Raw genomic sequence first — 26,325 nt, 5'->3', positions numbered from 1 at the left:
GTGTGTGCATATCTGTAAACTTTATTTGTCAACGGGACGCATATGTTGTGTGTTTGCCAAAAAATAAACGAGTCCCCATGAATGGCACTATTCTCCGTCGAGTATTCCCCGAGTGCACACAGCTCGTGTGTTTGTTGTTGCTTTTAATTTTAGCTTAATTTGATTTTCCGGCGGAAGGGGAAGCGTGCTTTGTGTGTGGGTGCCTGACAAATCTATAACTGCATGTGTTGAGCTTTGATGATTAATGGTGGTTTCTCAGCGGGAAAGGGTGCGAGATTTATATTTGTATAAATTTATTTAAGAACAGAGTCATATCTTGAGGAATATATAAAAAATGTTCCATACCAATTTCTATACTCCAAACACTCATTATTCTTTATTAGCCTGACGTACCTTTATAATATCTTGCCTTTGCTCCAGGACAAACTTTACAAGTCCCCCATCTCGCGCAGCCTCTTTCGTTTAATCAAATCATAAATATCCCGACGCTCATCATCCAGGGACTCCACATTCATAAATTTCATCATTCCAGGCCCCTGCTTCCCAGACTAGCATAATTATTAACCCTATTATGCACTTACTTATGGCAGTCGCTCCTCGGCTCCCAACTGCCCTCGGAGTGAGACATATGCCCGGGTCCACAAATCTACTTACAGCAGACTGAAGCTTCAGTTTCAGCTTTGGCTTCAGTTTCATCTCCGGCTCAGTGGAAAAAGTTTGCACGCCTTCCTAAACTTTTGTGCGGGCTAAGTGCAGGTCTTAGGGCGAAGTTGGGCATTTTTTGCTCCGATTGCGACTGCGACTGCAACTGCAACTGCGACTGCGACGAAAGGCATTGCAGGGTCCGGCTGGCCCCAAGTTTCCACTGAGCCGCTGCACTTTCGCCCCACATATTTCTGCGGTCAGCTTACTAACGACTTTTCGATACGGACCGTGCACAGCCAAAACTTTTGCACTTGGCCGAGGAGATAAAATTTGCCGATTTGCGAGCGGGGCGGCAGACCACCTGCCACCTGCTCCTCCAGCTAATCCCGATGAGGAAGGAGGTGCATATTAATAAGCTGCACAAATGTTTGCCAGCAAACAAAGTGCCAGGATGCCAGCGCTCAGAGTCGGATGCCGTGTAGTTCAGTCTATTAAAAGGCACAATAGACTTCCTCCCCCGAAGCCCCGGCTTTAAGCAAGGCATGGTGCATGTGATGCTTCATTTCCGCTTCCCTTAAGAGTACACTGAAATCAAACGATACATTTTGGAAACTAAAATATTCCGAAAACAAAAATATTTCAGTGATAAGAAAGACTGAAAATAATATAGCTATCTCATATGTAAAATGCAATCTAGCCATTTTTTCTCTCTCTGTAAGGAGAGTGAAAGCTTTCCTCACTCAAACTGTTTGCCGTTTAGTTTCGCATAAAGCGTAGTCTGCCCTGTAAAATGCATAAATCTTTGTTGGCACTGCAGCTCGGCTCAGTCGGGGATTCCGGGTCTGGGTCCTGTGTCCCAGGTCCCAGGTCCTGCATCCTGGCACCCGAGTTTTCAGCCTTCGCCGTACTTGCTCTGCCGCCTGCAGCTGCTTGAGCTTCTTGTTTGTTGCACGTTTCATTTGTCAAAAAAGGTTTAGGAATTTTATTGCCAGTCCCGGCTTTCGGAACCTGCCCCCCAGAGCCCAGGCCCAGTGGGTGGTGGCAAAATGCCCAGGGAAATGGTGGGTGGTATGCGGCTGAGGTGGCGAACTGCTGCACTTGTCGGCTGCCTTAAGTGGCAACTGCTGGGAGCCCATTGAAGTGCCACTGATAGCACAATAATTTGTAAACGGCTGGCCCCCGACAAGGACCAAGAAATGCAAGGTTAACTAACTACCAGCAGGCAATTGAAATTAAAGCCGGCTTGCAGTAGATACAGAGAGCAGAGAGGTGAATAATTTACAGAGTTTTGAATTACTGCGAGCAGCCAACAAAATGAGCAGCAACTCAAGTCTTGCGAAATATAAGAAAATTAGCAGAAAACCTTCGATATTCATATTCCCATTATTGAAAATTAAATGATATTCTGCGGGAACCTAAAAAGAAATTAAAGTAAACTCATTTCTGTGCCACAATGAAAAAGAATTTCATCAAACAAGCCTCGTTTTTAGAGTCAAAAGAAAGGTCCTACAACATAACTAAAACTGAGTAAGGTCCTGCAACAATTTATAGAAAATGGCGGACCAGAACGATAGCAACGCCATATTCTATTTGACCCTGGTTATATTATTCGTATGCAGCATTTGCATATGGTGGTTCTCGGGCTTCAACCACGAGGTGGAAAAGTTCAAATTGATTCTGATTGCGTTTCTGGCAGTCGTTCTGATTCACGCCATCGTCTTCACGCCCCTCAGGTTCGCCATATTGGCACTTGATGCTGCTGTTTGGCCGCCTACTCAAGATGTCGTGGTCCGCGATCCAAGTGTCAAGGCTGAGACGTTAGTGGAAAGCCTTAGATTCCGGCTTCAAATTCTGCGCAGTGAGCTGCTGATCACGGAGAGTCATCGCAATGAGGAACTAAACCTGAAGTACCACCTGATCACCCAGGAACTCAAGAGAATGTGCCTTCTGTTTGTGATAATGTTGGCCATGAACGTGGAGCAGGCTGAAGAACAGTGGGTATATTTTAACACTGCCAACATGCGGTCCCTTTTCGAGTATAATCACACCTCGACCTTGGGTCTTTCCAATGTGATCGTCCTGCCGAGTGTGTATGTCTTCATCGAACTTTCGCTAATCAATCCCTTCACGGACACAGGGGACATAAGCGGTGGCATTCCGTGGGAACATGCGGAGGCGACTAGGTTGCTAGGAGTGGTGAGACTGAGGCAAGTGAGGAACAGGAAACTGAAGGGGGGACTGAAGGACCCCGTCTTCGACAACAGGGACTATTCGGAAGGCTGGACATTGCCGTACGTAAGGGAAATGTACACGGACAAGTTCTGGCAGATCTATCAGCCGTGGGTGGCTCGTGTTCCCGATATTAAGAACCGCATTATCCTAAGCACCAGTCACAAAGGCGGCTTCATATCCTATCCCGAAATTACGGGCTACGAGAACCTCCTCTGCGATACCCGCGCCAAAAGCATGATGGTGCTGAATTACCTAAGGGACAAAAAGTGGCTGGACTTGAATACCTCAGCGCTGTTTATGGACTTCACTCTGTATAACGCGGATGCGAACCTCTTCAGCGTCTGCACACTGTGGGTGGAGCAGTATCCGTTTGGGGGAATCCAAACGCACGTGAAGATCAGGAGCTCCACGTTTCTGAAGCGCGTGAATGACGTCTCGTGTGTTGCAGTGGCGGCTCTGTACGTTTTCGTCATTGCCTGGTTGCTATTTGCCAAGGCCTTTTGGGTCAAGGTGTGGTACGAGCCCAAACAGCTGAAGGATCCGTGGATGCTAGTAGATGCCTTGATCCTGATACTCTGTACGGTGTCGGTGGTGATCCGTGGATATCGGGATAACTTGGTCCAAGCAATGATCAGACGAGTGGAAATTTCTGTGATGGTCGAGTTTATCAACTTCACCGAGCCGGCAACGGTGACCTACCTGTGCAATATACTAGAAGGCTTTTCTATGGCGCTAGTCACGATGCGTCTCTGGAAGGCAATGCAGTTTTCCAGCACCTTCCGCCTCTTCACGACTACTCTATATCTGGCCCGGTATGCGCTTTCATGGACGATCATGGTGACAATGGTTTTTCTATTTGGCATTGGCATTGCAGCGATCACCATGAATGGCAATAACGCCATTCAGTTTAGCACTATAATGAAGGGAATCATTTCCCTCACCTGCTTCGCCTTTGGCTTTAGCAGCCATGTCGCGCCAAGGGATCTCTTCTACGGGGGAAAGTGGATTGGAATTGTATTTTACGGTATTCTGGCCGTTGTGGTGAAGATGTTGCTCATCAACGTAATTGTATCCATGCTGGAGAATCAGATGGCACTAGTCAAGGCGCTAAGAGACAAGAAGCAAAAGAGTCATTTGACATACTTCCAGTTCCTTCGCGTAGAGTACGCGTACGTAATTAACTTTTTCCATAAAATTTTCGGGTTGAAACGGAAATATTTGCCAAGGGACCACACTGTTGCCGAGAATATTCAGCGTGAATTAAAACAGCGTGAACATAAACAGAAAGTTGGAAAGAAACACGAAGAAGCCCCTAGAAATAAAGACGACAGTCTAATGCAACTTAGATATAGGGAGCGAATTGAGAAATCGATGACTGTGATGGCCATTCTGCAAACCCAGTTGGAGTTGGTCGAGCGGTTGATGTTCGGAGACGACGAAGGCCATCTGCTACCTCTCAAGAAAGACGAGAATCCTCGCCCATCTGGCCTCAGTCATTAAAGCGAAAATAAATAAAAACAAAAATAATTAATATAAATAATGAATATATAATTAATCTGTAAAAAGCCTGCGAGGTTTTTTACGACAAAGTAAATGTTCAGAGAAGGTTTCTTATGCTGCTAGCAACATTTGTTTTTATTTGTGAACATTGTCTTCTTTCTTTTTTAGATTTGAGAATAATGAACAAACTTAATAAGCCATATTCATATTTACGGAATTTATTTCAATCAATTTCAGATCTTAAAATATTTGTTATAATTTAAAGTAAATTATACAAATAAGTAACTAAATATGGTAGTTTGCTCTGCTATATTTGACTCCGAATTCCTTCCTAAAACGACGCTTCCAGGATAATCTCTTAAGGTCCTTTTTTCGTGAAATATTATGCCCATCATAAGAGTAAATACTTTATTGGTTTGGGTGCTCTTTTTGTTTATGTCATGGCTAAATAATTATGCGCAAACAGGCAAAACTTTAGACTTGAAAAGGCTTTTAAGGCAATTTGGCGCTCGCTTTGTTCGACTTGTTTGCCATCCCAGCATCCTGGCTGCGCTCCAAGTCGCCGAACTAAATGACTTGGCGAGGGGGGATGCACACCCCTTACTATTTTATCCTTCCCGATGCGATGCCAATTCACTATTGTTATGAAGTAGGCAAATAAAAATTTAATACGGCATGCTTTTAGGCCGGGTCCAACTGCAAACTATTCCCAGCGAAATCCGAGCTAAATGCTAACGCCCAAATGGACTTACAAACATTTTCAAACCGATCTCCCAAGCTAAACAATTGCTGGTGAAACGCTGTCGAAACTTTTGTACCGTTTCTCCGTCAGACGAACAGACAGCCAGTCTGGCAAGTGTTTTTCTATATATTTTTTGCGGTACTTGTCACTCGGGGGGACTGGGAAAACTTTTATAATTATTAGCAACAAATGAGCAGTGACAGAGCGCTTGTGTCGTGACTGCAACTTTGCAGGTTTCTAGCTTTTTATTTCCACCGCCCAGACGGCAGAAATCACAAATGATCCCCGCCCTCAATTTAAAAGTTTTAACAACCTGACTGTTTCTGGATTTTACTCGGCTGGCTTAGGTGAGGTGGGTTTGGGTTGCTGAGTGTGTGCTACCTGAAGACAAACGGTAAAAGAAAGAGTGGCCAACTCAGGAGCCATGTGGACTGGCTTTCGGTGCGTGTGTGTTTGTGGGAGTGAGCTGCCCCAAAAGTTTCACATTTTTCATCTTTTTGTATGCGACACAATCAGCATTTAAAAGTATGCATTACTTTTTGCCCGCCGGCCAGGGCTGCTGGCATTCGGCAGTTGCCTGTTGTGACACAGACTCTGCGGAAAACTATCCCCGAAAGCAGGCGTTCGTTTCGTTGGTCTTCCTGCAGTTTTCATTCCGGCATTCATTTATAGATCAGTACATCCACATATTCCACTTATTGAAGAGAATTCAGATTAAGAAAGTTCTCCATTTGTGCAGGTGATCGAGAAACGAGAAACGAATGAAATTGTTATAATGTATTTATAATTATTAATTTGTGAAATAAGTTAGTACATTCATACTTTTTTTTTTTTAATTGTATAAAATTACTAATATATCTCAGCGTTTAAGCATCGAAATATAAATATGTTTAAATACATATGTATATATTTTGAAACACAACGATTTTATCATAAGTTTCATTAAAGTTACTCATAGATATTTATTGTCATGTACTGAGTTATCAGTAAAACCGAAATTCTAAAATAATAAAAATTTCCCTATTGCAATGTATAATTGTTATAATTCTAACTGTGTAGGTACTTTTCGATCGTTCGTATGCCAGCAATATCAAGTAGTCCGATTTTCATAAAGTTAACAAATTAAAGATAGCTTTGACTAAATGAAAATGACAACTTTAAAAGTTATCTCTTTTTTTTCTAAACATTTTCCGATCGTTCCTATGACGGCTATACATATGTCGATATATATGCCTATGAATAAAGAATGAAGAAAACAACATTTTTATTCAGATAGCTTAAAAACTGAAAGCCAAGTTCGCATAGAAACGGACTAACGGACAGGCGGACACGTCTAGATCGACTCGGCTGTTGATGCTAATCAAAAATAAACACTCTTTATGGGGGCGGAAATTAATCCTTTACTGCGTTGCATAGTACTGACTAAAATTATAATATGGGCATTTCCACAGAAATGTCAACCGCGGCCAAAAAACTAAAACTTCTCTAAAATGTTTTTTTTCCAACATAGTAACATTAGGAAAAGGTCAATTGATTAAATTTGAAGGGTTTTATCATATTCTAAAACAAATTTCGAAATATTCGAATGCATATTCGCGCAAACACGATTTTTCATTATTTTGATGAAAAACATCATAAAAATGGGCCTGTTTTCTTTTGGTAATTACATCCAAACCGAGGCATTATGCTTTGACTGTTGTTTACTAACATCACAAGAAGAATGCAAAAAGTCGAAATAAAAAGGATATATGCCCTTCTAATTTACTTAAATAGTAAAAAATTACATGCAAAGTATTATGATAAAAACTGTCGCGTGCGACACCTTATTAAAATTAAATAAAAAATAAACTACGCTTAATTTCTGATTGTAAATAAAAGCATATGAAAATGACATTGTCGCATAACATTTTAAAATTTGTTTCATTAAAATATTCCCAGCCGTTTCCCTAAAATCTGTGTTTAAACAGCTCGCCGCGTAAAGTGACTTCTGTTTTTGTCGCGTGCGAACCCTTTTTTTTTTTTAAATTTCTTAATTTTGAGCATACACTCAAAATCAACACTAACACCAATTATAGCCCTAGGCAAGAGCTATAAGTTAATATTTTTAAAAGAAATAAAAATAAAATGTACCATACTTTTTTTTGCTTTGAATGCGTACGAATGTCGCGTGCGACACCATGGAAATGCCCATATATTATAACTATTAGAACTATATAAGAAATGGTTCAAGACACTGAATCCGATTTCAAGGTCCTTGGCTTAGCAAAGTAACCATACTTATTAGGTGGCTACCATGTTTATAGTATAGAATAGATGAATTCTTAAATTCTTGAAAACATAATAGCTCCTGTTTATCTGATATAAATTCATATATTTTTATAAACAGAGATGCCGAAAGTATACAATTAAAGTATTCAGCTGTTTGATTGTAAAGAAATAAATTAATAATATTATTATATTTATTATTTATGCCGATCAGGCTTCCCTTATTATGTTTGTTTTTTAAATATTAGATAAGCAATCTCCTGCTTTAAAACTTTTCGAATTAAAAGTAATCTTATAGAATACCAACCTTGAACTCTTAAAAAAAATGTTATTAAAAATACTTAAAAATTCGTAAAAAGATTGTATTATTCAGTTAAATCAGCAACTTGTCGACCGCCCTTTAAGAATACCCCACAAACATTTTCCCGGCCGATTTTGTTCGAGTTCTCTTTAGGAATCCCTCAGTAAGCCAAACTCTCTTTAGGTCAGAAAATTCTCTCTGGAAGAGAAACTGCTGAATGGAAGTCGTAGTAGAAAGCGCTCTCTCCCATCCAACTTCGTCGTGGCAGGATTTTGGGTTAAAGTCTCCGCGGAGATACGAGTGGCCGTGTGTGAGCTAGCTATCTCTGCCGACAGGACTCGTGGCAGGATTTAATTCATAACTCGAGTGCCGTGTCCTCGGTGTACAGCCAAGGTTAAGTGCTGCTGCAGCGCCAAACACGTCACTCCTCGAGTCCTGAATTCCTGAATCCTTCGAAGGAGTGTGCGTGTGTGAGTGTGGGAGCTCTCACCGCGGCTGGGGGGATTCGTCTTTTTCTTTATTTTATTTTTATGTTTGCCGCTACTTGATCACGAACACCCCCACCCAAAAACCAGCAAAGATATTCCTTCATTTCCCAAATTCGAGCGGAGGAGGAGCAGGAGTTTCCATAAACAATTGCCAGGAAATACAACACATCTACTTTGTCTTTAATCCGTGATGAAAAAAGAGAGCCCTTTTGATTGAAATTCTCCCCTGGCTACCCTACAAAAAACAACAACAATTTAGTAAATGACATTGACTACAGAAAAAGCAAAAGACCACCGAACCGACATAATGTCACGACCAAACAAAAAAGTATACAAAAAATGATTTGCATAAAACTTTGCTGGGAAAATTTTAAAGCCACGCTGACCTTTGGGCTAACATTTTTTAAGCCGCAAAAACCCAAACCTTTTTAATTTACGCGACACGTTTCCAGCGCCTACACCTTTTTGCGAGCAATGTCTAAGGAGGGGGGACCACAGCCATAAACAAACGATGGCCAAAAGCAATGCAAGAAATATTGGGGCAATCAAAAATGCAAATGTCACTACGTGAATTGTTAAATCGCAGGACAAATCCTTCCTTTGAGACTGCCCGGGGGCGGGTGGGGTCAATAAATTTGCCTGCAATTCCGGTCCACATTAATTCAAACATATACATATATTTTATTTTCCGCCGTATTTATCGCAAAAAGTTAATTGCCAGCCCGTGCTCTCTATTAATCATATTCCATAATTTGTTTAGCCTAATTAGCCGTATAGATAGGCGGAGGCAGGTTTTGGAGGGATACCCCTCCCCATTGTTCCTTGGCTTCTGGCAGCATTTGGCCAAGGATAGGCCTGGGTCCGGGATCATTAGCCAGGGCGCCGGAGAGCATCCAAGATTTTAGTAGGGAGCAAATCGAGGGTGGGCTGAACAGATTGGATTTCAACGGAAGCCCCATTAAATTATGTATAATTACCATCAATATTTAGTTTATTTAATCGCATTCTTCCGAAATATTTGTATTCACAAAAAGGTAACTCGGAAAGCATTGAAAATCATTTTTTAACTTGTGTTATTAAAAACGAGAGTTTTGTTGTACTAAAAACCAATTTACTCACAGAAAATTAATACAAAAAAATGTTTACTGAATTGTGCGTAAAATACCTTTATGACTTTTATGATTTAAATATGTTTTTTATAGTTTCTCAAATACTTGTTACTACTTAATTATGAAAAATGTATTAAATAATAAACCCAACGATAAAGAATAAACCCAGAACTCTGCCTGCACATTGTTAACCCGCGTAATCCTTTCTCATAATCAAATTAAATGGAAAACAAGAAAATAATCTTAGCAAACATGCCATGGCTCGTGTAGTCGTGTTTCGGAGCATCCTGCATCAGATTTCGTGTTGCAGCCAAGTCAAACATTAAGCGAAATGTCGCCGGGCCATTATTCAGCCATTTTGCGCCTTGTCGGCAAACAAAATTAACAGCCAGCGGAAAACATCTACCTTCAAACAAACGGCAGAAGGGACTGGAAGGAGCATAAACAAGTCATAAAGTTTTGTAACTAGGCCCTCTTTCTTTTTGAATTTTCCGAATCTGGACCTAGAGAGCAGTACTAACTGCATTTTCGGGCTGTCTTTGACATTTTATATGCTCTTTCCTGTGGATTTATAATTATTATAATTTATTATTAAATCAAGTATACTTGATTTAATAATAAATTATAATAATTATAAATCAAGTATACTTGATTTAATAAGTACTTCTTTGTTGAGCTAATAAATAAAGAACAAATTAAAAATATTTAATTTATTTTTAAATCTATCAAAACTCATTAAAAAAGTAAGTTTTATGTGTATATTTGTTCTTTAGCTATGTAAGTCGCTATAGTCGAAACTTAAGTTGCGTTTTTAAAGTTCTTTATTTAAATGGTAAATGATTGAAAATAAAAATTAGCATTATTTGTATGTAAATAATTATATTTGATATTTGTGGTGCATTTGGTCTGTTCTGAATTATCACTAATTTACGAAAATATTGAATTATACAGCTTTTAATGTTATACATATATTGCTATAAAAACAATAACCAAAAGCGTTAATATATGTTAACTTATTAGTACATTTCTATAACTAGTAGTTCTGCTATTAAAAATAACTTAAACAAAATATTAAGCCAGATTCTGCCTGGAAAATAAGTTCAAAATGGATCTAAATTAATATTATATCATATAGAATCAGGCACAAAGGTTATTTCTCCTTTGGAAAAAGCTCCCATAGCAGTGCATTTAATAAAGGGTATCTGAATATTTGTTTCCAGCCTCAAGACACATTTTTTACATCCTGCCCCGACATGCGCGGGCTTTTTTAATGCAAAACTCGTGTAGAGTCGGGAGAATTTTCGTCCTGGCGCTCCCGAATTTCCACAGTCGAGGCTGTGCACTGTTTTGCTTGTTTTTGCCATTAACAGCAATTACAAAATGGCAAACAAAAACGTAACCGACAAAAAATAAAGGGCGCGGACGCTGGGCAAGGGCGAACTTTTAATTATTTAGACGGGCAAACCCAAAAGTCGCGTTCCCACTTTTATACATTTTACATTTCGCTTCAGTTTTTCCTTTTGTCAGATGCAGTTGCAGATTTTTCGTTCGGGGCGTGACGTCCACCTGGCAGGTAACTTAATTATGCAACGCATTTGCCACCTCCTGGAACTCTCGGTTTTTGTTATCGCAATTTGTAACTAATCAAATTAAAGGCCAGCCTTTGGCAACACAAAAATAAAAAGGAAAGGAAAGTAAAGCGCCAACGCGCAAATCCTTGAGAATATGAGGCTTTCCAACCCTGTGGCAGGCGATAACATATGCCGGGGATTTTTTCGGTTCTTCCTTTGGCTTCTGGCAGCTGCCGAGAAGCTATCTAAACGCGCGAACGCAAAAATGGCCATTTAAATTGTGCATCAATGCATGAAATGCGCCATGAAAGCGTTTTAGATAAGCGGAAACGCAAAACTAACAAATAACCACGGCCCAAGGAGCAAAATTGGATTGTTGCACTGCGAGAAACACAGTTGCCGCATGGTCTTCGATGTATGAGTAATAGTAAAAGTTAAGAGTCATTTTTGGAAGCCTACAATATTTTTTCAAGTGACACGTGTTTAAAGTATGTATGTACTTTGAATTAGAGAATTGAAAAGAATTTCTCTTAGTGTACTTACAGTGTTAAAGGAGAAGAGCTTTGTCAGTTCAGTTGGTAATCAGTCGTAGTGAGTTTTATTTAAACGCATGATGTGGCTTTAAAGCTTTACAGAACCAGAGGCGAAGAGAAGGCCAAAGGAGTGGCAATGGGTGCTGCGAACGGAGCCGCGGCGTACTTGGCAATCACAGGAGCAGCCAAAGGAGTGGCCACGGGAGCGATCACGGGGGCAGCTGCGATTCCATTGTAGTTCCTGGCGATCACCTGGCTGCTCGTGGCAGTCACCACCGGAGCAGGAGCGGCGACAACAGCAGCGGGGGCAGCATAAGCCAGGGGAGAACTGTAGGCAAGGGGAGCGGTGTAGGCCAGAGGAGCACCCAGAAGTCCTGGCTTGGCAGCAGCGCAGGCAACGAGAGCGAGGACAACGACGGCCTGTACAGCAGAAGGTGTGATTAATTAAACTCCCTAAGGCTCCTTTCCTAGAGATCTTACGGATTTGAACATGTTGGCGTGATTATTTGCTTGGCTTCTTTGGAAGGCTGGTAACTGTTTGATGTTCCACTGCCCCGGCTCGAGCCTATTTATACCCAAAATCCATCTTCAGCTGTGACGCATTCAGTTCATTGAAATGCTCGATCGGTATCCCGTTACCATTTGCACTTTACAATTATTTATGTGAATTCCCACTGCTGAATGTCGAGTAACTGACAATGGCCACTGAATTTGTTACCCTGAGGTCACAGTATCTGCGTTGATGGTGTATAAATAGCTCCATGGAAGGTGCTAAACTACATCAGACAAGTTCAAGTCTCCGAACTACCAGCAGCTAATCCTACAAGCAAAATGTTCAAATCCGTGAGTTTCGACTCTGAAGAGTCTGGATAAATTGATTTAACGCATTTTCACCCGCAGGCTGTTGTCATCCTGGCCATCATTGCCTGCGCCGCTGCTAAGCCTGGACTTCTTGGAGCTCCTCTGGCATACACTGCTCCTTTGGCCTACGCTTCTCCCGGAGCTGTAGTGGCCGCTCCTGCTCCTGTGGTGACTGCCACGAGCAGCCAGGTGATCGCCAGGAACTACAATGGAATCGCTGCTGCTCCCGTGATCGCTCCCGTGGCAACTCCTCTGGCTGCTCCCGTGATTGCGAAGTATGCCGCTGCCCCTCTTGCCGCTCCCCTGGCATACGCTTCCCCTCTGGCGTACAGCGCTCCTCTTAGTTATGCCGCTGTTCCTTCCCCCCTTCTCGTCTAAATAATTAAACTGTGATCAATAAGATAAATAAATGAATGTCTCTATTAGGAATGTACTTTCGGGAGCTATTTTTATACCCTTGCAGGGTATTATAATTTCAGTCAGAAGTTTGCAACGCAGTGAAGGAGACCTTTCCGACCCTATAAAGTATATATATTCTTGATCAGCATCAACAGCCGAGTCGATCTAGCCATGTCCGTCTGTCCGTCTGTCCGTTTCTACGCAAACTAGTCCCTCAGTTTTAAAGCTATCTGAATGAAACTTTGCATATAGTCTTCTATATACTCTCACTGCTATATATGTCGGAACGGGCCGGATCGGACGACTATATCATATAGCTGCCATACAAATGTTCGACAAATTTTTGGAAAAAAAATTATAACTTGGCTGTTTTTCAATATTATTCCATCATTTTTGAGATATAGCCATTTTATATTATTCCGGAATTTTGGTAAAAATTTTATGAAAATCTGACCACTATATCTTATAGCTGCCATAGGTACGATCGGTAAATTAATGGAAAAAATTATAACTTCGTTGTTTTTCAACGTATTTTAATCTAATTTAAAACATGAGCTTCTGGTATTATTTCAGAATTTTGGTATAAATTTTATGAAAATCGGACGACTATATCTTATAGCTGCCATAGGAACGATAGGGAAAGTAATAGAAAAAATTATAACTTCGTTGTTTTTCAACTTATTTTCATCTACTCTGAGATATGAGCTTTACTTATTATTATAGAATTTTTGTATAAATTTAATGAAAATCGGACAACTATATCATATAGCTGCCATAGAAGCGATCCGTAGATGTAGAGAAAATGTAAAGCTGTGAATGTATAACTGTAACTGTCAAACTGTAAACATAATAAGTATAGGTAAAATGTTATGAAACTCTGTTTAGTGTCTGTTTTCGGCATTATAATTTATAATATAAATATGAAAACCAATCTGCAAGGGTATACAAACTTCGTCGTGCCGAAGTTAGCTTCCTTTCTTGTTTCGCTTATTTTTTAGTTTCATAGGAAGGAACCACATGATGTTACAGTACACAGAACAGTGTAAACGAATAAATATTCTCTATTTGCAAATCAGAAGAGTATGGCCAGACATTGCCTTACCGTATAAGTCAGCTATATCTTAAAGCAAAGTTTAAACTTTCATACCGCAACTGCGGATGCTTTCCGATTGTTTTCTATACAGACATCAAGCAGTTGCTCATAGGCGAACTGAACCACAGCTACAATATGACGGATTTATATATATTGGGGCAAAATGGAGCAAAAAAGCTTAATAAATTTAGTTTATATATACTTTGCACTTTAATGATATATAAATATATTTTGGCACAAGTTGGCACAAAATTTTTTATAATCCACAACAGACCGGTTAACAGGTCAGCTTTTTTCTACTTTTGGACAACACAAATAAACGCACACAAAGAGCACGTTATCAAACATGAACAAAGTCTATTTTAATACAAATATTCTACATACCTTTGCCTTTCTTTTCCATGATTTTAGTAAACATTGCTTAAGCCACAACAATTTTGTCACGCTCGCAAGTAAACAAAATCTTTCTCGCGCTTTTGAGTTTCGCACGCACGCAATCTAAGAGCTGACTTTGAAGGGCTGCCAAAATTTCCGGGATGCATCAAAACAATTAAAATCGTTTGATACATTTTAGCCAAAGTATATACATACTATTCCAATTTTATTATTAAAATAGGTCTACTTTCTATGAAAAATTTGAATTTTCGTGTATATATCGGCTCGCTGGCCCAATGTGCGCAGGCGAAGTTTTGGGCAAACCATGCTCGGTTCTAAGTTAAAATGTTAATAACTGTTTTTTGTAACTCCAAATCTGTTTTTATTTTGCTTAAGAATTGCTTTTTAAGAAAATCATTATATATACATACATACATAAAAATACAACAAATATAAGAGTATTTCCAGGTTTTCAAACTTGCTGAATCAGACTGCGGTAGTTTTTGAGTCGAACGGTGATGGTTAAACGACCTCCCAAAGTGAGAATAAATCTGGTTAAAGGGATTAATATCTACCAGGATTTTGAAATATCTTTGTCCTAGGCAATTGTTCCGATATGTGCAGATGGCATTGCCTTAGTGGTGGAAGGAAAAGGTCCTCGGCTTTCTGATATCAGCCTTTGGAAGTGGTCTTTTAGATCGAAGTCCACAGGGTGGGGGGTTAAGCCCGCCCTGCTACCCCTTTCAAAGATGTCTCTTTTTAATGTTGTTACCTATGAAGAGGTAGCTTTGGCAGGGTCTTGGCCAACGAACCCTACGAACTGCTGCTGCACTATAAGAAAAAAATCTCTTTTTAAACCCTTGCAGGGTATTATAATTTCAGTCAGAAGTTTGCAACGCAGTGAACAAGACGTTTCCGACCCTATAAAGTATATATATTCTTGATCAGCATCAACAGTGAGTCGATCTAGCCATGTCCGTCCGTCCGTCTGTCTAGTCCCTCAGTTTTAAAGCAATCTGAATGAAACTTTGCATATAGTCTAGCATATACTCTCACTGCTATATATGTCGGAACGGGGCGGATCGGACGACTATATCATATAGCTGCCATACAAATGTTGGATAAATTTTTAGAAAAAAAATATAAATTAGCTGTTTTTCAACACTTTTGCATAATTTTTGAGATATGGCCATATAATATTATTTCAGAATTTTGGTAAAAATTTTTTGAAAATCGGACGACTATATCATATTGCTGCCATAGGAACGATCGGGATTTTAATAGGAAAAAAACTATAACTTCGTTGTTTTTCAACGTTTTTTCATCTACTCCGGGATAAGCTTGTTTTATTATTCTAGAATTTTGGTATAAATTATTATATATTTCATAAAAATCGGACAACTATATCATATAGCTGCCATATAAACCTATCGGTAGATGTAGAGAAAATGTAAAGCTGGGAATGCAAAACTGTAACTGTCAAACTGTAAACATAATAATATAGGTAAAATGTAATGAAATAATATCTGCAAGGGTATACAAACTTCGAAGTACCGAAGTTAGCTTCCTTTCTTGCTTTTAACAAAAATTAATTTGTATGATTTCTGAATACCTTAAAAATATCAAAACTATCAAATCATTCGATTCTTTACTTTATTGAAATTACTATATATTTACTTAAACTTTTCTGATAATGAGGAAACAATTTGGTAGCTTAAAAAAATATTAAAATGTAAAAAATGTTTGCCAGGTATGATATTCTTGTAAAAAAAATTGTGCACTGCTCGTGTTGTTGAAGTAATTAGATATCGCGTAATTGCCAAGTTTTGCTAAAGATTAACAAATTATCCTACTTTTTCCAAGCAAGACAAGTATGATCCGATAATCACCCAAAGTTTAACTTTATTTACTTTATTATTTGAAACATAAAGAATCGAGCGAAGCATATACATATGTGATGAGGTTTTATCAGTTTTTTATCTGATTTGGTTCGTTGTCCTTGATTCAGAAAATACATAAATATTAGACCGCCACACCAAGCCATTGAACCGGAATATTTTCTAAATTGTATTAATTAAGAAAAAAGGTTTTCATGAAAATTGAAGTTCGAATGTAGTATATCTGTATGAATGAAGCTTTTTTCGAAAATGAATTCCATAGCGAAATATAAACATTTTCAGATCTGGCTTTATATAGGCGGTATACCGTTTTCGCGTTTCAAAATTCGCCCACAGCTTCGCCTGCGGAATGAAAGTTTAAACTTTGCCTTTGCCTTTGGCCATACTCTTTTGACTTGCAACTAGAGAAAATTTATTTGTTTATGCCATTCCTTGTACTGTAAAATTATGTGGTTACCTCGCTTTGTTACTTTGCTAAAAACTTATGAAACTAAACAAAAATAACTCCCGAACGTACATTCCTAATGGAGACATTCATTTATTTATCTTTTTGATCACAGTTTTATTATTTAGACGAGAAGGGGGGAAGGAACAGCGGCATAACTAAGAGGAGCGTTGTACGCCAGAGGGGAAGAGTAAGCCAGGGGAGCGGCAAGAGGGGCAGCGGCATACTTCGCAATCACGGGAGCAGCCAGAGGAGTTGCCACGGGAGCGATCACTGGAGCAGCAGCGATTCCATTGTAGTTCCTGGCGATCACCTGGCTGCTCGTGGCAGTCACCACAGTAGCAGGAGCGGCCACTACAGCTGCGGGAGCAGCGTAGGCCAACGGGGCGGTGTATGCCAGAGGAGCTCCAAGAAGTCCAGGCTTAGCAGCGGCGCAGGCAATGATGGCCAGGATGACAACAGCCTGCGGGTGAAAATGCGTTAAATCAATTTATCCAGACTCTTCAGAGTCGAAACTCACGGATTTGAACATTTTGCTTGTAGGATTAGCTGCTGGTAGTTCGGAGACTTGAACTTGTCTGATGTAGTTTAGCACCTTCCATGGAGCTATTTATACACCATCAACGCAGATACTGTGACCTCAGGGTAACAAATTCAGTGGCCATTGTCAGTTACTCGACATTCAGCAGTGGGAATTCACATAAATAATTGTAAAGTGCAAATGGTAACGGGATACCGATCGAGCATTTCAATGAACTGAATGCGTCACAGCTGAAGACGGATTTTGGGTATAAATAGGCTCGAGCCGGGGCAGTGGAACATCAAACAGTTACCAGCCTTCCAAAGAAGCCAAACAAATCAACACGCCAACATGTTCAAATCCGTAAGATCTCCAGGAAAGGAGCCTTAGGGAGTTTAATTAATCACACCTTCTGCTTTACAGGCCGTCGTTGTCCTCGCTCTCGTTGCCTGCGCTGCTGCCAAGCCAGGACTTCTGGGTGCTCCTCTGGCCTACAGTTCTCCCCTGGCTTATGCTGCCCCCGCTGCTGTTGTCGCCGCGCCTGCTCCTGTGGTGACTGCCACGAGCAGCCAGGTGATCGCCAGGAACTACAATGGAATCGCTGCTGCTCCAGTGATCGCTCCCGTGGCCACTCCTTTGGCTGCTCCCGTGATTGCGAAGTACGCCGCTGCCCCTCTTGCCGCTCCCCTGGCCTACGCTTCCCCTCTGGCGTACAGCGCTCCTCTTAGTTATGCCGCTGTTCCTTCCCCCCTTCTCGTCTAAATAATAAAACTGTGATCAAAAAGATAAAAGTAACAAGTTTTATTTTGGAAATGGGTTTTACTTTTTCGGTTTAGGAATTTTTAATTTAGGAGCTTATTTTTAATGCCACGATTTTATCCACTTTTAGATGATTTGGACTTTGATTGCCCTGATGAACAGAATTCAACAATAAAATTTTATTATTGAATTTATAGTATTATACTTTTATATTTCTTGTTTTTGTCTTTAACTAAATTTCGAGTTTTTAATTAAATTGCTACTTTTTATACCCTTGCAGGGTATTAAAATTTCAGTCAGAAGTTTGCAACGCTGTGAGGAGACCTTTCCGATCCTATAAAGTATATATATTCTTGATCATCATCAATAACATCCTAATTAGTTCCATGTAGAAATGTCATCTGCTATTCCTATTCCGTTTGTAATTTCATTCTTTGTAGGAGTAGCAGTAGTTGGCGTTATTAGAAATTAAATATATATACATACATATATTGTTATAACTAACCATTTACATTTTTTTGAAATTAAAATGATAAGTTATTACAATATATGTATGTTATTTTTTTAATTCGAAGAACATTAACAAAATGTAAAAAATTTGAAGTAGAACTAATTTGTATATCTTCTTTCGAATTTTTAATTTACAATTTCTGTTCCATACACCACAAAAATATTAACATTAGCATTTAATCACCTATTTATAATTTTAATTTTCCATTTTCCCATCTGTAGAAGGAAAGAAAACAAAAAACAAATATACATAGTATTCAATTGAAAATATAAATATTTTACTCTCCTTTTTTATCAGTTGTATATTTTTTATTGCTAAAATTTTCTTTTCGCTAAATTTTATGTTCTCTAAAATAAATATTGAATAATCATCTAACATGGGTGAAATGATTATTTAATATTTCTCTTACAGAAGATAAAATTTAGCAATATATATATTTTTTTTAAAAGTGTGCATTATTTTTTTCTGCTTCATAATTTTTTATTTTCGTGTACACAACCGTCATGTATACTTTCTGTAATGATTGTTTTATTTGAAGCCTGTGCAAACTGTTTTTTTTTATTTTTATGCCTTTTATAAATAATATATTGGTGTGTTAATAATTCAGCAAATTCGAAACAATTTATTTTTAAAGTTGTCAGACTTATATTAATTTTTTTACGTTCAGCATTCGCACTTTAAATAAGTCTGGATCTATAGTGAAATTTAATCCCTACCATTTGTATTATTAACCAAAGAAACATGTGTATCTTTTCAGTTTGTAATTCAGCAATATAGAATTAGAAAATTAAGTTCAGTAATAAAATTCAAAAATAAAAGAAGAAAACAATATATATCTCTGCATTTCTTTTGATTTGGTTTTATTTTAATGGTATTGTAAGGAGCGTCTGAGTGTATGTGGGTGTGCGTGTGTTTGGTTTATTCTAATTTTACGAATAATTCTAAGCTTAATCTAATATTTACATCTTTGTGACGACAATTCGCGTCGTCACACTCCCTCCTTAGTTCCGGGTGGAGTGTAAGAACACCCGGACGTGGTCGTCGCGGTTGAGCTGCACTCGGAAGCGCTGGCCCTTCTCCTCTTCCAGGTACCGCAGGGTTCGCCGCCTGGGTCCTTGGAGCCGCTGCTGGATCCGTCGAATGAGCGGGGCAGGCAGCGTGCCGTTGGCCGTGCTCCACCCGTCGGGAGCGGGCACCCAGTGGACATGGGCTTGGCGGTCGCTGGGCCGTTCTTCCTCAGACGAGGATCCGGAGGGGCTGTCCGCCCAGGGTGTGCTTCGCCGGCGGCCTCGTAGTTCCGGTATCGGCGTCGGTGGTCGGCTCCTGGTCCGTCGGGGATCGTTCGGCAGCGGAGGGCGGCTCGGTGCTGCTACTGATGGCATCTCGGCGGCCGAGCCCTCGTCGGTCGTCGAGGCGGAATGGCGGCTCGTCGATGGTCCTTCGTGAGGGGTGGAGTGTGGCTCCTCGAAGTGGACAGAGCGTGTCTCTTTCTTCCGGCGTCTTGCGTTGCTTTGTGCTTGAACCCAAGGCGGCTCCGTGTAGTCGTCGGGTAGCAAGCTGAGGGTCTGTCCCCCGCACTGGATCGTGGCTCCAATCCTGCAAAGAAAATCCATGCCTAGGAGAATGCCGTCGAGGACTCCGGTCATGACTAGCAGGATGGTTGGGGCGCGTTTGTTCCCGAGGTAGATGTTTGTGGCGAGGGCCCGAGTGAGTTCTCGGCATGTCCCGTCGGCCAACTTGAGTTGAGTCCTGATATCCCGCATGTTGTTTGCGTTGCCTAGCTCTCGGGCTAGGTCCTCGCTAATGAAGCTGTACGTAGCTCCGGTGTCCAGGGTGGCCACGAATCCTCGCTCCTCCATGGTGATGGCGGCGCGGATGCGTCCCTGGTGTTGGTAGAGGGTTCCTCCTACTGGCTGCGTGGGTTGGACGGGTTCCCCCGGTGATTCCGGGTCACTCGAGGCCCGTTCCCGTTTCACGATGCTGAGCGCCGACAGCATTCGATAGTCCGGGTTCCTCGGCGTCCGCAATCCCGGCAGAAGATGACGCGTGGATTCTGGCACTCCACCGAGAAGTGTCCCAGTAGTCCGCTGTTGCGGCAGGCGTCGCGGATGTTGACTGGCTCGAGAGAGGCTGCGCTGTGGCTCGTGCACGCGTTCCGGCTGGTGGATCCGTTGGTTGAGTGGCCCGATCGGGCTGCTGGCGGGGCACGGCGTGGCATCCGGTCGGCCTCCGTCGCATAGTTGGACCTGGGTTCCTGTCGAGGGCTCGGAGAGCGATGGTCTTGGCCTCCATACCGGCTGCGCGTCACCTCGTAGTCCACTACCAGGTGGGTCAGCTCTGCCAGGGTGCGGAAATCTTGTCTCCCGGTTAATAACTTGTATTCCGGGAGCATGTTGTCGTAGACCCCCTTGAACGGCTCGTTGGGCCGCTGCAGGTAAGTCCGGATTTTGTCCTCCAGTCGCTGATAATAGCGCGGTGGCCGGAAAAAATCCAGGAACTCGTGTCCGACCTCGGCCCAGCTGGCTTCCTGTAGCCCGGTCGGCGTTGGTGGAAGCAGGATCGAGTCGAACGGAGTCGGCGAGAGCATCTATATCCCCAGTGGGTGCGTTCCCAAACATTCGCTCCAGCTCGCTAAGGCGGACCAGGTTTGCCTCGGAGTTCTCGGGATCCCGGGCGAAAAAAATCAAACGGTCGTGCTGCTCATCCACAGTGCCGGACTGTTCGAGACCGAACTCGCCGAGGATGGCTTCCAGCTCGTGCTTTTTGCGGTAGCTGATCCATTTGACGCCCATCGTTGCAAACAATGGTCAGGAATACGGCGGCTATTTAAATAGCGGAGGCGTGATTGCTGTAAAAAAAAAAAACCGGAATTTAATTATTTATTTTATTCTGCAATAATTAAATTGGCCTTGTGTTTTTATTTTATTTTATTATTTAATTGATTTATTTTATTTTATTATTTAATTTTATTTGTTATTTATCCTATTTCTACATGTGTATACGGGTTGAGTTTTTAAGGTCGCGCAGGACCCGCTTTGTATTTGAATTTGCCACCAGGATCACGCAGGGTCCTCTTGGTACCCGTGGTATTTTTTCTTATTTTTTGCCGATCCAGCGGCCAAGCCCACGTCCGCGCCCGGAATTCTCCAGCAGCGGGGCGCCTTCGGGGCAGGACAAGGGCGCAGAATTCTCCAGCAGTCAGTGCCTGTGTCCACGCTCGAAATAATCCAGCAGCGGGACCACTGGCTCAGAAAAATCCAGCGGCCAGCCCCGAATCCTCCAGCGGCGGGATGAATCAGAGGGCTCGGAATACTCCAGCAGCCACGCCCACGCCCGAAAGAATTCAGCAGCGCGGAGTCCGTTGGGGCAGGACAAAGGCTCGGAAGAATCCAGCAGCCGATGTCTGCGTCTGCGCCCGAAAAAATACAGCGGCGGGACAGTTGGCTCGGAAGGATCCAGCGACCAACCCCAGATCCGCGCCCGGAATACTCCAGTGGCGGGATGGCTCTCTGACGGGCAAGGGAGGGGAACCGGCGACCTCGCGCAGCAAGTCCGGGCTCGGAATAATCCAGCAGCCACGGGCTCCTGTTCCCGTCCGGCATTCGTCCGCACCCGGAATTTCTCCGGTGCTACGAAGAAAGCAGGAGGGAATTGGTTACTGCCGGCGAAGGACACCGGCCCGCGAACTAAGACGGGTGGATGGAGAGGGGTGAAGTCACAAGTCGATGGCACATGTTTAATTACTATTTTATTTCAAATACTGGCGGCAGGGGGCGGGGTAGATCCCGATTCTAATTTAATGGCCGGTGGCCATGCTCACCTCTAGTTCGTTGTCGAGGTCCTCGAAGGATCTGTCAGGATTATTGCCCGACGCGGACACGCAGTTGAGCACTTTTTACTTTTTGACTTGTCGAAGCGGCGCGACTTTTCAGCTCAGAAGTTTTCTACCATTGTTATTGCCATATTTCGGCAGTGTGACCGTGACACACTTCTGTCGGCGTTGCCGGCGGCAGCTCTGCCATCGATCGCAGCGTTGCCACTATCGATAATAGCGCTGCCACTGTCGATAATAGCGCGCGTTAATTTAAAAGCTCTTCGCTGCTCTTTGTTCTCCCTTCGTGGGATTTATTCAGGCTTCGTGCCGTTTGGCCTGTGTTTGGCTTATTCTAATTTTACGAATATTTCTAAGCTTAATCTAATATTTACACTATTTACAAATATTAACATCTTTGTGACGACAATTCGCGTCGTCACAGTATATAAATATAAACTATTTTCATGAAGGCTAGTGAAACCAAAAAACTTAAACCAAGCCTCTTATTTCTATACGATACGAACTGAATCTTTACGCAGGACAAGCGCACGGTGCAGATCGGGAAGGATTCGCTGCTGTATTATGGTCCCTTGCAATTATTTTCACCACCCCAATGTCAGGATTTAAATATAATAGATCACGTATGGAAAATTCAGTTAAAGGTCGACAAAAGGCAATAAGTAGAGCCACAATTCTTAGAGAAGGACATGATTTCTTTCTCTATTTGAAAGGTTAATTTAGTGTAACACCCCCAAGTTATGCTACCCATACACTATCCTTTTATCTTCATAACTTGAAAATTCATACGCATGTCAAAAGAAACAACACGTAACATGGTTCCGACAAGTTAATTGAACATATTTACCCTCTACTTAAGCACAAGCACAAGCCGGGCCGGGCCACCAAAACACAATCTTACAAATTGATCAATAAACAGGTAAGCATATCTCACAATAATTATGTTTATAATCAAAAAGCTGAGTACTTTAATTATACCCTTTCAGGGTATTAAAATTTCAGTCAGAGGTTTGCAACGCAGTGAAGGAGACGTTTCCGACCCTATAAGGTATATATATTCTTGATCAGCATCAACAGCCGAGTCGATCTAGCCATGTCCGTCTGTCCGTCTGTCTGTCTGTCCGTCTGTCTGTTTCTACGCAAACTTGTCCCTCAGTTTTAAAGCTATCTGAATAAAACTTTCCATATAGTCTTCTATATACTCTCACTGCTATATATGTCGGAACGGGCCGGATCGGACGACTATATCATATAGCTGCCATACAAATGTTCGATAAATTTTTAGAAAAATAATTATAACTTTGCTGTTTTTAAACATTTTTGCATAATTTTTAAGATATGGCCATTTTATATTATTTCAGAATTTTGGTAAAAATTTTATGAAAATCGGACGACTATATGATATAGCTGCCATAGGAACGATCGGGAAATTAATAGAAATAAAATTATAGCTTCGTTGTTTTTCAACGCATTTTTATTTACTCTGAGATATAAGCTTTTTTTATTGTTCTAGAATTTTGGTATAAATTTCATAAAAATCGGACAGCTATATCTTATAGCTGCCATAGAAGCGATCGGTAGATGTATAAAATATATAAAGCTGGGAATGTAAAACTGTAACTGTCAAACTGTAAACATAATAGGTATAGGTAAAATGTAATGAAACTCTGTTTTGTGAGTGTTTTCAGTATTATAATCTATAATATAAAAATCAAAACCAATCTACAAGGGTATACAAACTTCGGCGTGCCGAAGTTAGCTTCCTTTCTTGTTTTAATATAAATTCATGTTGCATAAACATTCAAGTCAAAAGGGAAAAATACAATTATTTTGGACCCCTTACCCTGTGTATAGTCGCCTTATATTAGTTTAATACTATATCATTAATACCACGTGTATTCTGAGTTAAATCTGACCTTTTTGGCAGCAATTTGCTTAAATTTGTTGTTAATTATCATTAATTAATAATAATTTAAATAGAAGGGAGGACCATATCAAGTATTGCGATCGATTGAATACTTGTATTGCATCATAGACACACTAATTATAGCTCGCCGATACCTCCTAATTTCACTATGATTCCCATAATCTGGAACTAGTACAGACATACGGAAAGAAGGATGCATAAGGAAAAAGTAAGGAAGAACTCATTGAGAGGCCCAGTTTCAGAGACAAACAGTCGAACGAGTGGTAATAAGACATATCTGTTAATTAGGCATTTCTTGAGTAAAACCAACTGGATTAAAATCAGACGCAAAGCATGGCCTCATCACCCACTTCAACGCCAGCGCTTGCTCTGAGTGCCAGGGGCTAGTAAGTCATCCAGATGAGCACCCAGCCGATCGCCAAGGATTAAATCTAGGGCTCCTGGTCACAGGTCACCGTTTGACCTTGACATAATTGCAAGCTCCGCATACGAAACTGAACCATAAAGCAGCCGTAGAATACAAATCAATTTCGCACAATTTAATGTAACAAACATTGGGCAGCAGCTGCTGCCGCTGAGCTGACAATAATTTTTACGGCTTTTACGTGACCGGCATTTGGAAACTTTTAAATGTCCCATCAGCAGGCTGTGTGTATTGGAAGTGTTTGTTTGCCAGCGGTAAATCCAATTAGCGGACGCCCAAAAACAAAGAAACACTTGATTTGTTTTGTTTTTTTTATTAATGTATTTTATTTTAAAGCTCAGACAAGAACTGGGGCGGCATTGTAGGCCAGCGGAGATGTGTAAGCCAGCGGGGACGAGTAGGCCAAAGGAGCTGCCAAGGGAGCTGCGGAATACTTTGCAATCACGGGAGCAGCCAAAGGAGTGGCCACTGGAGCGATCACGGGGGCAGCTGCGATTCCATTGTAGTTCCTGGCGATCACCTGTCTGCTCGTGGCAGTCACCACAGGAGCAGGAGCGGCGACAACAGCAGCATAAGCCAGGGGAGAACTGTAGGCAAGGGGAGCGGTGTAGGCCAGAGGAGCACCCAGAAGTCCTGGCTTGGCAGCAGCGCAGGCAACGAGAGCGAGGACAACGACGGCCTGTAAAGCAGAAGGTGTGATTAATTAAACTCCCTAAGGCTCCTTTCCTAGAGATCTTACGGATTTGAACATGTTGGCGTTTTGATTTGTTTGGCTTCTTTGGAAGGCTGGTAACTGTTTGATGTTCCACTGCCCCGGCTCGAGCCTATTTATACCCAAAATCCGTCTTCAGCTGTGACGCATTCAGTTCATTGAAATGCTCGATCGGTATCCCGTTACCATTTGCACTTTACCATTATTTATGTGAATTCCCACTGCTGAATGTCGAGTAACTGACAATGGCCACTGAATTTGTTACCCTGAGGTCACAGTCTCCGCGTTGATGGTGTATAAATAGCTCCATGGAAGGTGCTAAACGACATCAGACAAGTTCAAGTCTCCGAACTACCAGCAGCTAATCCTACAAGCAAAATGTTCAAATCCGTGAGTTTTGACTCTGAAGAGTCTGGATAAATTGATTTAACGCATTGTCATCCGCAGGCTGTTGTCATCCTGGCCATCATTGCCTGCGCCGCTGCTAAGCCTGGACTTCTTGGAGCTCCTCTGGCATACACCGCCCCGTTGGCCTACGCTGCTCCCGCAGCTGTAGTGGCCGCTCCTGCTACTGTGGTGACTGCCACGAGCAGCCAGGTGATCGCCAGGAACTACAATGGAATCGCTGCTGCTCCCGTGATCGCTCCCGTGGCCACTCCTCTGGCTGCTCCCGTGATTGCGAAGTATGCCGCTGCCCCTCTTGCCGCTCCCCTGGCCTACGCTTCCCCTCTGGCGTACAGCGCTCCTCTTAGTTATGCCGCTGTTCCTTCCCCCCTTCTCGTCTAAATAATAAAACTGTGATCAAAAAGATAAATAAATGAATGTCTCCATTAGGAATGTACGTACGGGAGTTATTTTTTTTAGTTTCATAAGTTTTTAGCAAAGTAACAAAGCGAGGTAACCACATAATTTTACAGTACAAGGAGTGGCATTAACAAATAAATATTCTCTAGTTGCAAATCAAAAGAGTATGGCCAAAGGCAAAGGCAAAGTTTAAACTTTCATTCCGCAGGCGAAGCTGTGGGCGAATTTTGAAACGCGAAAACTGTATACCGCCTATATTAAGCCAGATCTGAAAATGTTTATATTTCGCTTTGGAATTCATTTTCGAAAAAAGCTTTATTCATACAGATATACTACAATTCGAACTTCAATTTTCATGAAAACCTTTTTTCTTAATACA

At 41.5% G+C, this 26,325-nt stretch overlaps 8 protein-coding genes across 8 annotated transcripts; 4 read left to right on the top strand and 4 right to left on the bottom strand.

Moving 5' to 3' along the window:
- The first annotated feature begins 2,117 nt into the window (after positions 1–2,117).
- On the top strand, positions 2,118–4,474 carry brv1 (brivido-1). Its single transcript, XM_017179487.3, has one exon. It carries the CDS (start codon positions 2,200–2,202, stop codon positions 4,375–4,377), a length of 2,178 nt encoding a protein of 725 aa, XP_017034976.1. The 5' UTR covers positions 2,118–2,199; the 3' UTR covers positions 4,378–4,474.
- Positions 4,475–11,423: 6,949 nt separating this feature from the next.
- LOC108083651 (cuticle protein 70, isoforms A and B-like) lies at positions 11,424–12,007 on the bottom strand. The gene is made up of 2 exons (XM_017179523.3): positions 11,867–12,007; positions 11,424–11,806 (listed from the first exon to the last, which is right to left on the bottom strand). The coding sequence occupies exons 1-2, from the start codon at positions 11,876–11,878 to the stop codon at positions 11,483–11,485; spliced, it is 336 nt and encodes a 111-aa protein (XP_017035012.1). The 5' UTR covers positions 11,879–12,007; the 3' UTR covers positions 11,424–11,482.
- Positions 12,008–12,119: 112 nt separating this feature from the next.
- Positions 12,120–12,625, top strand: LOC108083618 (cuticle protein 70, isoforms A and B-like). Its single transcript, XM_017179488.3, has 2 exons — positions 12,120–12,229; positions 12,287–12,625. The coding sequence occupies exons 1-2, from the start codon at positions 12,218–12,220 to the stop codon at positions 12,623–12,625; spliced, it is 351 nt and encodes a 116-aa protein (XP_017034977.2). The 5' UTR covers positions 12,120–12,217.
- A 3,956-nt stretch (positions 12,626–16,581) lies between these two features.
- LOC121502293 (cuticle protein 70, isoforms A and B-like) lies at positions 16,582–17,032 on the bottom strand. Its single transcript, XM_041775536.1, has 2 exons — positions 16,978–17,032; positions 16,582–16,920 (listed from the first exon to the last, which is right to left on the bottom strand). Exons 1-2 carry the CDS (start codon positions 16,987–16,989, stop codon positions 16,582–16,584), a joined length of 351 nt encoding a protein of 116 aa, XP_041631470.1. The 5' UTR covers positions 16,990–17,032.
- A 170-nt stretch (positions 17,033–17,202) lies between these two features.
- On the top strand, positions 17,203–17,747 carry LOC121502294 (cuticle protein 70, isoforms A and B-like). Its single transcript, XM_041775537.2, has 2 exons — positions 17,203–17,340; positions 17,401–17,747. Exons 1-2 carry the CDS (start codon positions 17,329–17,331, stop codon positions 17,737–17,739), a joined length of 351 nt encoding a protein of 116 aa, XP_041631471.1. The 5' UTR covers positions 17,203–17,328; the 3' UTR covers positions 17,740–17,747.
- Positions 17,748–19,101: 1,354 nt separating this feature from the next.
- Positions 19,102–22,208, bottom strand: LOC108083760 (uncharacterized). The gene is made up of 2 exons (XM_017179683.3): positions 22,068–22,208; positions 19,102–21,095 (listed from the first exon to the last, which is right to left on the bottom strand). The coding sequence occupies exon 2, from the start codon at positions 21,037–21,039 to the stop codon at positions 19,249–19,251; it is 1,791 nt and encodes a 596-aa protein (XP_017035172.1). The 5' UTR covers positions 21,040–21,095; positions 22,068–22,208; the 3' UTR covers positions 19,102–19,248.
- Positions 22,209–24,767: 2,559 nt separating this feature from the next.
- Positions 24,768–25,214, bottom strand: LOC108083619 (cuticle protein 70, isoforms A and B-like). Its single transcript, XM_017179489.3, has 2 exons — positions 25,170–25,214; positions 24,768–25,109 (listed from the first exon to the last, which is right to left on the bottom strand). The coding sequence occupies exons 1-2, from the start codon at positions 25,179–25,181 to the stop codon at positions 24,768–24,770; spliced, it is 354 nt and encodes a 117-aa protein (XP_017034978.2). The 5' UTR covers positions 25,182–25,214.
- Positions 25,215–25,391: 177 nt separating this feature from the next.
- Positions 25,392–25,936, top strand: LOC121502237 (cuticle protein 70, isoforms A and B-like). The gene is made up of 2 exons (XM_041775333.2): positions 25,392–25,532; positions 25,590–25,936. Exons 1-2 carry the CDS (start codon positions 25,521–25,523, stop codon positions 25,926–25,928), a joined length of 351 nt encoding a protein of 116 aa, XP_041631267.1. The 5' UTR covers positions 25,392–25,520; the 3' UTR covers positions 25,929–25,936.
- Positions 25,937–26,325: the final 389 nt, after the last annotated feature.

The sequence above is a fragment of the Drosophila kikkawai genome, chromosome 3L (genome assembly GCF_030179895.1).
Source record: "Drosophila kikkawai strain 14028-0561.14 chromosome 3L, DkikHiC1v2, whole genome shotgun sequence".
In the NCBI taxonomy this organism is placed as follows: Eukaryota; Metazoa; Arthropoda; class Insecta; order Diptera; family Drosophilidae; genus Drosophila; species Drosophila kikkawai.
This window is presented reverse-complemented; position numbering and strand designations above follow the sequence as displayed.

Excerpts from the sequence above, each read along its gene's own strand:
- brv1 (XM_017179487.3), top strand. The coding sequence starts at position 2,200 with ATGGCGGACCAGAACGATAGCAACGCCATATTCTATTTGACCCTGGTT.
- LOC108083760 (XM_017179683.3), bottom strand. The coding sequence starts at position 21,039 with ATGGGCGTCAAATGGATCAGCTACCGCAAAAAGCACGAGCTGGAAGCC.